This window comes from Saccopteryx bilineata, chromosome 1 (genome assembly GCF_036850765.1).
Source record: "Saccopteryx bilineata isolate mSacBil1 chromosome 1, mSacBil1_pri_phased_curated, whole genome shotgun sequence".
Classification (NCBI taxonomy): domain Eukaryota; kingdom Metazoa; phylum Chordata; class Mammalia; order Chiroptera; family Emballonuridae; genus Saccopteryx; species Saccopteryx bilineata.
Window position 1 is genome coordinate 179287511 of NC_089490.1, and position 13211 is coordinate 179300721.

Sequence of the window (13211 nt, forward strand, 5' to 3'; positions counted from 1 at the left end):
AAATCTACTTTTGTCCTTGCAGCTTAGCTGTGTCTCTTGAAGGCAGCATATGGTTGGGTTTTGCTTTTTGATTCAATCTGCTATTCCTTGCCTCTTTATTAGTGAGTTCAGTCTATTTACATCTAGGGTAATTATTGACACTTGAGAATTTTCTGTAGCCATTTTATATTTTGTTTTCAGGTAGCTCTGTGTCTTGTTTGGTTCTTCTCTTTTTTGTTTCTGTCAGTTGTTTTTGTTTGGTGGTATTCCATACTTCTTTCCAATGTTTTTTCTTTTTTTTAAGCTGTGTATTTCAGTAGTGGCTTTTTGTGGGTAGTTACCATTAGGTTTGTAAGAGAAAAATGTTTATACATACAAGAGTCCTTTGTCTTATGAGTGGTTCTGCACTCCATTCTCCTTTGTTCCTGCAGATCTTTATCCTCTTCCCTTTTATGTTATTGTTGTCATAGATTATCCTTGTTTTTCTTGTGACCATTTTGGAGCTTTTACTTGTAGTTTTGATTTGTTTTGATCTTTGTGTCTGATCAAATAACCCCCTTGAGTGGGGGTTTTCTGGTGATAAATTCTATCAACTTCTCTATGTCTGTAAAAGTTTTTATTTGTCCTTAATACTTGAAGAACAACTTTGATGAATATAATATTCTTTTCTGGTAATCCCTCTCTTTCAGTACTTTGAATGTTTAGGTCTACTTTCTCCTGGCTTGTAGAGTTTCTGCTGAGAGGTCTGATGATAACTTCATGGACTTTCCTTTATATATTATGTTCTTCTTTCCCTTAACTGCCTTAAGGAGTCTTTCTTTGTCATTGATTCTTCATAATTTTATTACAGTGTGCCTTGGAGTAGGTCTGTTTGGGTTGTGGTAACTCAATGTTCTGTTTGCTTCTTGGATTCGAGGCTCTAACTCTTTCCATAGGCTTGGGAAATTCTCATCAATTATTTGTTTGAATAGGCTCTCTGTTCCCTTCTCCCTCTCTTTTTCTTCTGATATACCCATTATTCTTATATTGCTCTTTCTGATGGAGTCAGACAATTCTTTTTTTTTTTTTTTTTTTTTTTTACAGAAACAGAGAGAGTCAGAGAGAGGGATAGATAGGGACAGACAGACAGGAGTGGAGAGAGATGAAAAACATCAATCATTAGTCTTTTGTTGCTACACATTAGTTGTTCATTGATTGCTTTCTCATATGTGCTTTGACCATGAGACTACAGTAGACTGAGTAACCCCTTGCTCAAGCCAGTGACCTGGTGAGCTTTGCTTAAACCAGATGAGCCCGCACTCAAGCTGGCAACCTCGGAGTCTCGAACCTGGGTCCTCCACATCCCAGTCCGATGCTCTATCCACTGCGCCACCACCTGGTCAGGAGTTTCTTGTAAGGTTTACTCAGTTATTTTTTAATTTGTGAATCTCCCTTCTGTTCTCTCTATCTTAGATGTTACTGATTCTTTCCTCTATCTAACTTGTTCTATTAGCTAAACTTGCTACTTCAGTCTTTAATTCATGTATTGAGTTCTTCATCTCTGTTTTTAAAGTTTCTGTCTCCTTGGTGTAGTATTCATTTTGTTAATGAATTGTTTTCTGAGCTCATTAAGTTGCCCATTGGCATCGTCTTGCATCTTATTGAGTATTCTCAGAAGTTCAATTTTGAATTCTTTATCATTTTACTCCAAGGTTTCCATGTGATTAGGATTGTTTTCTGGAGAATATTTATTTTCTTTTTGAACTTCATCTCTGTCATGTGTAGCCATGGTATTCATTTTTGTATTCCTTGATGGCATGTGATATTGTGTAGGAACCCTAACAAAAAAACAACTAAAGAAATAAATAACTTTAAAAAACACAATAAAAAGTTATGAGAAGTAAAGAAGAAAAACCACAAAAAAGATAGAAAACCAAAAAAAATTAAAACAAACCCCCCAAATGAAAATATCATATGTAAAAATTAAATAAAATGAAATTCAAAAGAGAAAAAAAAGAATTAAAAAAAAGGAAATATACATTTCTATCTTGAGAGATTTCTTCCAATAGGTGTCGCTGTATTACAAGAATTAGCTCTGTGAAGTTCCTGGGCTGTCCTCTGCTGAGATTTTGCTGTTACAATGATGTAGGCAGGGCCACAGTCGTGTTGGTGGGTGGGCAGAGGCAGATTTAATGGCAGGCATACTGGGCATGCTCTCTGGGCCCTGCTTCTGAAGGGCCCTGCAAAACCCCAACTTTAACTTTTTTTTCTAATGTAAGGTGCCCAATATTTTCTTCTGTGTCCAGGGCTTTTACCAACCTTAATCCACCTCTGTGAGTGGGGTGTTTTGTTAGTGCTTTATGGATTCAGCTTTATGGCTTTGGCTTTACTGCTTTGGCTTTTCTGCTTACTGCTCTAGCAATTGCTATCTTAAGTTTCCAGGCATACCTCCCCTTGTCTCAATAGACTCAGGAACAGACATAGACCACCTCTGTTCTTCAGGGGAGAGCACGGCTCTGGAGAGCTAGCTGAGGGGTTTGTCTCTGCCACTCTCAATACTGTGAGTTGAGAGATGAAGGATCTGGGAGGCTTGGTGGGGGCACACTTTAGCTTTCTCTGTCTCTGCCAAGTGCAGGCTGCAGGCGGACTGTGGAAACACTAACCGTGACCCCATACTCTGGCCACTTTGGTTTATCTCCCCCTCTGTCCCTCTGTCTCACTGCTCCTCCTGGAAGAAGGAGACCCAGCTAGTCACTTCAGGTTTCCCTCTCTGTACCCCTCAGACAAAATCCAGTAAGCCTGAGCTTCCCTCCTCCCATATTTCAACAGAGAAAAGAAAACAAGTCCGGGTTTGTCTCCTCACCAGAGCCAACATTAAATGCATTTTATCTTCTTCAACATTAAATGCCCCTCTTTTCACCCCATCCCACCTTTAGTCCTTTCAGTGTACGGATCTTTCAGGTGCACCTGTGAGCCCAGCTGAAGTTTCTGCACTGCAGTATAGTTGTTCAATTTGTTGAAATCTCAAGGGGAGAGATTAGGAGTATCTCTCACACCACCATTACTCTGATGTCACTCAGGAAAAAAAATCCATTTTGCTAATTTATCACCTAGTTAATATCACAGAAACAAGTACTTTGAGTTGACATATTGCAAAGTACAGATCATGCCCCAGGGTTCAATCATATGCATTGTTAAACTTTCTAATTACACATTTATGAAACAAGGTCATTCACGCAAGACATGTCTTTCAGAATGTGCCATGTCGAAACTTTAGTATTGTTATATGGAAACATCTGTTTGTGGCCATAAAATTGCTTAAGAATACCTGGCATTCACTTAGCTTCTTTAATTTTGGTGGTGTTTTTACATTACGTATAAATCCAATTTCATTTAGTATTCCTTTTTCTCTCCGTTCCATATATAGAATTCCTGTTTGTTTGCATTACTGCAGCAATGATGCAGAGTAACTTCACCATACCTAGCAACTCAAAGAAATTGAGAAATACAACTTTGTTTGATAAGTTTGAAAAACAAATGATCCTTTTCATTATATACCAAGTGTCTGTCTCACTTTGAAAGTTCCTAATGGTGCTGTTCTCATTAGAAGAAAGTTTTTGGGGGACAACTCTGGACCAAGCAAAACTCGATGTTATTAATCACCACAATGACATGTTTGATATCTGTAGTTTTGGGAACGTTATGTAAAATTTTTAAGCCTCAGTTTTCTCATCTTTATGATAGAAAGGATCATTTCTATTGCTAATTGTTGCTTTATGGACTAAATGTACCAATCTCATGTAATTGTTGTCAGCATTAAATAAGACAGTACATGACAAGTTCTTTCACGTTCCTAGTGAAAATTTAAACATTTAAAAATTTAAAAATATGTATAAGATGTATACTACAAATATATATATGAACAAACATACTTTTTGTATGTGTGTGTGTATATATATATGTATATGTATATATATGTGTATATATGTGATATATATATATATCAATATATATAGCCCTGGTCTGTTGGCTCAGTGGTAGAGCATTGGCCTGGCGTGCAGGAGTCCCAGGTTCGATTCCTGGCCAGGGCACACAGGAGAAGCACCCATCTGCTTCTCCACCCCTCCCCCTCTCCTTCCTCTCTGTCTCTCTCTTCCCCTCCTGCAGCCAAGGCTCCATTGGAGCAAAGTTGGCCTGGGCACTGAGGATGGCTCTGTGGCCTCTGCCTCAGGTGCTAGAATGGCTCTGGTTGCAACAGAGCGACGCCTGAGATGGGCAGATCATCGCCCCCTGGTGGGCATGCCAGGTGGATCCCAATTGGGTGCATGCAGGAGTCTGTCTGACTGCCTCCCCGTTTCCAACTTCAGAAAAATACAAAAATATATATATATTTTAGAGGGAGATATTTAGAGGAAAATACTTCTCAAATCTGTCCTTCAAGTTTTTCTGTCTCACATTTGGACCATTTCTTTACTTTTTTTTCTTTACCTGTTAATTCCAATTTGACAGGGATGTAAAATACAACATAGGAAATATAGTCGGTAACATTGTAATAAGTATGTATGGTGCCAGGTGTGTACTTGAAATATCAGTGGGACCATTTTGTAAAGTATATGATTGTCTCAACACTGTGCTATACACCAGAAACTAATATAAAAGAATACTGAATGCCAAATGTAATTGAAAAACGAAGTAAAAAAAATGTCAGTTATCAAATATGGTAACTGCAATAACCATTTTTTTTTCTAGGTTTGCAAATATGATTATGTGGAGATTTGGAGTGGCCTTTCCTCGGAGTCTAAATTACATGGCAAATTTTGTGGTGCTGAAGTGCCTGAAGTGATCACCTCCCAGTTCAACAATATGAGAATTGAATTCAAATCTGACAATACTGTATCCAAGAAGGGCTTCAAAGCACATTTTTTCTCAGGTATCAGTATTCACACACTGCATGTGTATATTATGAATTTTCTAGGTGGATTGGCTTAATTCATATATTATCTATTCTATAAATGTAATTAGGAGGTACGTAGAATGCATGAACATTTATCCTAGGTTGAACAACTTATACTTAAAATTAGGATGTTAATAAAAAGGGCTCTGTTGGAATGTAGCTGTCAAATACTTAGATCTTATAGAAACTAATCAAATATTATAAAGGCTAGTACAAGTAGCACAAAATTATTATAATAATATTTTCATATCATAACTTTACTCTTTACAAGTGGATGGGGATAATGATACAAAACTTTCAAAAACTGGCAGACATTTTCAAAATAATTTATCTTTGTTTTTGAAACCTGTTTTTTTGTTTTAGAAACATATTTTTTATTCTTACTCTTTAGCAACATATTTCTTATATTACTGTATGCTTATTTTTATTATTTAAAATGATACTTTTCCTCATCACCATAGAAGTGTTTGCAGAAAAAGACCTAGAACCATTAAATTATCATTTTACTAAAAATGATGTATTAGCAGATATATTTAGTATTTGACACTTCAGTGTTTGGAATTTAATTCTTAGTTTAATGAACTCAGTAAAATTTCTCTTTCTTAGAGAGCTGACATTTTATAAAATGTCCCCCAATTTTAAGAAAATACAGTGTGTCCATAAAATCATGGTGCACTTTTGACCGGTTGAAAGCAACAAAAGATGATAGAAATGTGAAATCTGCACCAAATAAAAGGAAAACTCTCCCAGTTTCATACCTATTCAGTGCAGTTTGATGTGGGTTCACGCACAGAATTTTTAGGGCTCCTCAGGTAGCTATCCCGTATAGCCTCTACAGACTCGTCACTGACTGATGGCCTACCAGAACGAGGTTTCTCTACCAAACTGCCGGTTTCCTTCAACTGCTTTTCCCACCGAATAATGTTATTCCTATGTGGTGGCGCTTCGTTATAAACGCGCCGATATTCACATTGCACTTTGGTCATGGATTCGAATTTAGTGAGCCACAGAACACACTGAACTTTCCTCTGTACCATACACATCTCAACTGGCATGGCTGTGGGCTGCTCCGCTGTATACACGGTGTTACATCATCATCTGCACATGCGCACATGCTGCCACATCATTGTACAGAAACTGGGAGGTTTTCCTTTTATTTGGTGCAGATTTCACATTTCTATCGTCTTTTGTTGCTTTCCTGTGACTGGTCAAAAGTGCACCATGACTTTACGGACACACTGTATATAGAAATATTAGTAAAATTCCTTATTTTCCCAATTTCATAGCTTATAAAAATGTTTTTGTGAAAAGTTAAATAGATAAAATTGTGATAAACCTTAATATAACAATCCATTCTGCCTTTTAGACTGGCAAGTAATTTCAAGCAACTGAATTCCAATTATGTTTTAATATTAGGTAATTTGGCTTGAGTTAATTCAAAGTCCATTTATTTCAGTCCCCATGTGTTTAAAATTAATGAGATTTACCATAGCGGGGTTTGTTTGGGGTTTTCAGTGTAATTGAAGTTAATGGTTCAAAAGCTCCATTGAGGTCCAAGTCATACACAGAAGTAACTTCAAAATACAATGGATTTCAGCCCTCTTGTTCTCATTCCCTTCCTTCCTCCAGATTTAATTGCCTTTTAAAAGTTTCTCAAGCATTCATTTAAGATATACGTTATTCAAAGTAGACTTTTAATATCCTAATTCAATGGAGAAAGACTTCCTTTAGTCTTCACCATTTTAAAAAATACCATGTATGCTACAAATTTTAGGTTTTTAATCAATAGAGATAAGGTTTCTTAGAGCCGCCTAAATATCTGTTTTAAAAGTTAAAATTATAAGGTAAATATATTTTATCATAATATTAATTATAATATTCAGAATTCTTTTCACTTTAAATTAGTTATGTATTTTTTAAATAATACTTTTTACAAAGGTACATGCTATGTATTCCAGGACAAGGTATGAGTAAATTTTAAGTTAGAATGTTTATAATTCACTTTCTGATCTTTTTGGTCAGGCAGAACTTTACAAATCATAAAAACAGGTTGTTTGTATCTTTAGAACATTACTACTGAAATATAAAGCCAGCTACTTGAATCCGTATACTATAGAGATGAAGGCACATATAGAAGATGCTGTTCTCCATATGATAAGACATAGCTTTTATTCCCATCTCTGTGTAGCTGTATAATTATAACATTATCTGAATACCTTGGTAGTGCTAAAGCATAATAGTACAGTTCCTGTAAATCACATTTACTGATGCAGGTCATTTTAGGAAATCATCTCTGTTTTTAGTATTTATCAGTGTTGTAATTTAAAAATTATAAGTCAACTAGGTGACAGTACTTCATTTTGATAGATTGTAGCCTAAGGTGTTTGAGAGTGTGTAGATAGCTAAGTGTGCTAAACAATAAAGTTCAAGAAGAAATTCAACTGCAGTTGAATATAGCTGCAGTTTTGAGCACTGAACTATACACACACACATTATCTCTTTAATAATCACGATAAGGCTGTAACCTCATTGTTATACTCATTTGACAGATGAAGCAGCTGAGGAGTTAAGTAGGCTGCTTAGTGTCACAAAGCATTAAAACCTTTGTCTTAACTGTCAGAGCTGATCATGCTCTTTGCAAATGGTGTTATTTATGGTATATGTTACACTGAACATATTTGTGACCTAGGAAACAACACATATACTTTTCACCTTTTTATTAGATTATTATTTTGTAAACTCCAATAGTTATTAAGTATGAACTCTTGTGTTTTTTTATGTATATATTAAAAAGTCCTGGCAGTTTACCATATTGATGTTTAAAATGCTATGGTTCTGGATGAAGAATTAGATTTATTTCACATTTAAGTTCCTGGGGAATGCATTTGCTCGGGAAAAGGGAAGATAAAAACATATTTGCAATAAAGAGTATATATGGTACTATCAAGAAATGGCAACAAACAAGGACTTATGTTACTTAATGTTCTAATTATAATCATGTCACATAATTATAATTTGCAAAAGATCACCCTTTTTAATAGATCAGTTGCTACTCACTATGAAAATATTGAGTTCTAATAGCACTAAAGTACAATAATATTTAGCCATGTATTAATTTAATGATTATTTAGTGATTCTGTGGTGGCAATAGTTATAATAAAATATTAATGGGAATCTAGGTAGAAAACTGTCCGTGCACTGTGCATTCAGCTAAGCATGTAGGTGAGAGCAAACTTGAAGGCTGCTATCTACAAATACCGAGAATGCCCGTATTAGGTGGATGACTGGTGCATCGTAGTTCTCCAATTTCTCTCAGTTTCATCTGATTTAAATATAAAAATAATTTAAGGAGAAAAACACATATCATATTTCTATCTATCTGTTACCCCCCCCCATATTTCTAGATTTGCAAACATTATGTAATACACTTTGGTCTTTGAAACTTAAGAAATTTAAAAATTCATCTACATAGTAATACCAGTTAGTATTAATGTGTTTTTAATTGAGTCAAATTTTATGTTTTTAATTTTTATAGTTAATTTGTAATATTATCTCATTACAGACAATTGAATAAATGTTACTCTAGAGTATCTGTTAATAAAGAGACACTTTATGAAGATTCAGTCTCAGATGGTTTTTTACATTTTTTTCTAAGAAAAATCATCAAAGAATTCAATAAAGAAACAATATTTGACAGCAGGTGATTCCATATTATTTGGAGAAGAAAGCTATTAGGTGTAGACCTAGCTTTCTTTTAGCTAGGTAATGCATCAAGGAAAAGACAAGGACATGTATTTAGGTTTTTAATGTACAATATACAATGAAAATATGTATAATCATATAGAGATTATATTAATTTTTCTCAGAGCCCTTGATTTTAAATAAAGCACTTTATGGACCTAAGAAATGGAATTGGAAGAATGACTCTGAGAACTTATTAGCAGAATAATTTAATATCGATTTCTTGTCACTTCCATGTTCATAATAGTAAGAAATCATCACGTGTGAATTTTGGTTTAATATCTTAAATTAGTCATGATAAATTCTATAACTTGAAAATTTGGAAGTTATTGTATCACACTACGGAAAATCTACAAGCTCCTCTGCAAAAATCAGAGTGTAATATACTGTACTGATTCTAGGGTATACTTGAAAACAACATCATGAAGTATAATACCAAAGCAAATAAGGATATTAGAACTATGAAAGCAAGGTTATCTAGCCATGATATAGAACTATGTGTCTATTCAGTGTTTAGTTAATTCAGAATCTAGTGACAGGCATTTTATAGATTAACAGTAGATTATGTTATGTTCTTGGACTGAGTAAGGTTTGTTTCTATATTAATAATAATTACTTACTTTATATGATAGTAAAGCCAAACTTAAATTTAATTTCATGTGGTGTTGTATTTGAACCTAAGTATACAGATATGCACAGGTATACACAATATAGTTTACTTATTTTAAGTGGTTAAGCAAAATTAACTATATTCCACTTAGAGCAAAGTTATTTTTTTGTATATGGCTTAAACTTAAAAAGAATATTGTAGGATTTTATGCATGTGAAAACGGCAACCTTTTGGAAATCAATGTGTCATTATTTAGGAATAATATTATATAAAAAAATGATGTTAGGTAAAGAGAGGTGAGCATAGACATTGTACCTTCTTAGGCAACCCTGTATTAGTGCAAAGACTCAATCATGACTTCTGCACTAGTGAGAACTCAGAATTTGAATAAACCTCATTTAAAAGCAGTCTTCCTCTTGGATCACTTTAATGGGAGAGTGATCTGTTACTTATGGACCTAGTGACTTGCTTCGTGGAAGAAATGGAATAAAACCCAGATTTCCTGACTCCCAGTTTATTTGTGGTCTGTAATAAATATAGGAGTCAGATAAAATGATTTGTGCAATATTTTAATCTTTAAATTCAAGTGATTTGAATCTTGTTCCAAGTTATCATTATTGACGGTATTTAAATATTTGCATGTTTTAGGAAGAGAGAATTGTCTCTGTCATAGTTCCGAATACAGTAATACTGTTTTGAAGGTCATTATTTATTCCATAGTTTTTTGCTGAAAACTATGCATTCCATGTCTGTGTGTTTATACACATGAGTGTGTGTGTGTGTGTGTGTGTGTACAAGTGTACATGGGTTTGTTTATTTTATATTTGAGCATTGACTGGGGCATATCTGCTCATATATGTTTCTATTGTGGTGTGTGGACCCTTTTTCCTGAAGAAAAGGAAGCTTTCTGCAAAGAGAAATTCTCTAGTTTTAAATCTTGCAAGAACTTGATACTGGTTGCCACTTAGTTTTGTCCTGTGTGTATTTTCCATAGACTGATGGCCTCTGATAGTCTCGAGATATCCTGCAGACCTCTAATGGGAAGATGCCACCTCTTTTGTCCCTTATATGGACCTGTCCTTCATCTAACATGAAGGAATGGAAAACAGATATGTCCATTCCAATGAAGGAGACCAATTTCTATCTGCAGAAAAAGAAATGTTTTTATTTCTATTCAAGAAAACATTTTTCTCACTAATGAAAACTACTTTTAAATTGTTGTGCCTACTGTATGAAAATACTAGAAAATTTCAAATGAATTATTGATCAAATTCTCAATTATTATTTTACAGACATTCTGAAAAGTATTTAAAACACTGCAACCTTCTCTGTTCTCTTTTTTGGATGTTTATTGTTCAAAATATTTGTAATTTGTGTTCTACAAGAAGAAGGGCGGATAAATTAAAAATATAATAGTGTTAGCGAATAGTTTTTCCCCTGATTTGATGAACTTCCTTACATAAGAAGTCCAGACTGTATTTGTGGAATTAGGTCTTCTATGGTGTTGCTATTTCTCAACATAGATTTTCTAAAATTACATTCACTTTTATTAGAACAGTTTATTTACTTCTATTCAAACTAGTATTTTTAAAAATAATCTCCCCATGTTCACTACTTCTTAGACAACTTAAAATATTAAGTTAAATACCTTTCTTTATCTGAATGATGTAAACATTTATCATATATCCAGATGTAAACATCTGGATAATTTTAAGTGTTCCAGTGTTTACTAAAATGTTCTCTTTTCATTTGACTGTTTGACCCACGGAGGCAGTTTTATATGCTACTTTACTAGCCATGACGGCTTCCCTCTGCTGCGTGTAGTTACTATTTTGATCAATCCAGTTTTGAATCTCACCTAAAATTCAGATAAATCCATACATATATTCTAACATATATTCTTAATTTTCATGTAAGATTGATTATATTTTTCAACTTTAGATGTAGGGATAAAAGCAGGAAACACCAATCATCTGGGCAGTTGAAAAATAATAGGTACTTAAATAATATAAAATCATTTTCTTCTTCTCCCTTTTCTTCTTCCTCTCTCTCATACTTCCTCTAATATTTCAAAATTATTTTTCCAGCACAACAGAAATATGAATAATTGCTATAAAAATTACTATTCAAATATGATTGGTTTTACTTTCACCATTATTTCTCTTTAGTTACGATGACTACAGGTCATATTATGTTCTAGCAAATCTAAAGAAAAAAATTCTCCTTAGAAATGTAAGCTAGTGACTTGAGATCCCCGTTAGAATGAAGCTTCAGCATTAGAAATTTTTTTTTATTGGAATTGTTTTCATTATGAAATGACTACGGATTTTAAACCTCAGCATTGATAACTTGTGTTCATTCATGTTTTTATTTTAACAGTTTTCTATCTCACACATGGCAATCCAAACAGATCCAGATAAAAGGAGGATTCAGGCAGTCCCTGCGATAGGGTTTGTCACTTAGCAACTACTCTGCTTACAGTTGTTAGATTTTCAACCAGCTCTCAAAAGTCTGGGTGACCTATCATACAACTAAAATTCACTCTGTCAGCTTTATTTTAAGTACAACAAGCAATCATTACATAAACATTTTCATATGAAATATGAAATGTAAATGTCTATTTCAGAGTAAAGAATTCTGGCACCAGAAAATTTTAAATTGGCTATTTCCATTTAATAAAAATGAAGTATATTTCTATATCTACTAATAAGAGAGTGTTTTGTAAAGCATCTTAATTAAAGAGCCACTGGAAAGGTATATTAGCATAATAAATTTAGATCATTTACTACTTGACTATTAGAATTAGAAAATGTAGGTAGCTGCCACCATGGTGGTAGGAAGTATGGTTTACCATCTACCCTTCTGCATAAGTCATTAATAACTCAAACTATAATTTTTACTATTGATGCAAATAAGGGAACAGGGATTCCAGATTATTAAAATTTCTCTAGGCCTGACCTGGCGGTGGCTCAGTGGATAGAGCGTCGGACTGGGATGCGGAAGACCCAGGTTCAAAACCCCGAGGTTGCCAGTTTGAGCAAGGGCACATCTGGTTTGAGCAAAAACTCACCAGCTTGGACCCAAGGTCACTGGCTCAAGCAAGGGGTTACTCAGTCTGCTGAAGGCCCGCGGTCAAGGCACATATGAGAAAGCAATCAATGAACAACTAAGGTGTTGCAACGCGCAACAAAAAACTAATGATTGATGCTTCTCATCTCTCCGTTCCTGACTATCTGTCCCTGTCCATCCCTCTCTCTGACTCTCTCTCTCTCTCTCTCTGTAAAAAATAAAATAAAATAAGTTTAAAAAAATTTAAAAAAATTTCTCTAAAATTAATTTTACAAGGCTAACTTTTTGTTAACTTCTAATTTCTATACATTTGGTGTTTGATGCTAGGTATTTTTCTTTATTCTATGTTTTTCTGTGTTTGTTTTCTTTTCATCTCTATAATAAGTAGTAAAAGGGTAGTGGAACTGTTAAGGATAGGTGGAGAACACAAAAATCACAGATATATTGATTCTGATACATTTTTTAAAACTTTGGGACTATCTATCTATCTATATATTTGGAATATTTTGATATTGCCAAGGCATGAATATATCCCAAGAGCATCTGTGTACTGTGTTATGTAATCAGTCTCCAAAAGGGGAAGAAACAGGCATATCCTTAAAAATCACTCTTGGATACTTTGATTAAAATGTTTTCTCTAAACGCATCTTCACAGAGTAACTCTTCATTTGACAGAAAGGTAAATACATTTACTATTTTTGAATCACCATGAGCTCACAAACTCCCTTTAAAAAAATCAGTTGACAGTGTAAATTATGAATTCAGCCTAACCTCTGATATGACTGTAGTGTGTCACTTTGGTTCTCTATGCTGTGGGAGTAATGGTAGTCTGAGTGTTCTGTCATCATACGTGTGTGTCATGAGCAATCTGCCAGTTTT

General features: G+C 34.2%; 1 protein-coding gene across 2 annotated transcripts in view; it reads left to right on the plus strand.

Moving 5' to 3' along the window:
• The window catches only part of TLL1 (tolloid like 1), a 190223-nt gene that overhangs the window by 150137 nt on the left and 26875 nt on the right, over nucleotides 1-13211 (plus strand). For both annotated transcript variants that reach the window (XM_066280266.1, XM_066280275.1), the window contains exon 16: nucleotides 4708-4888. In XM_066280266.1, the coding sequence (XP_066136363.1) occupies nucleotides 4708-4888 (181 nt within the window). The remainder of the gene's footprint in view (nucleotides 1-4707; nucleotides 4889-13211) is intronic.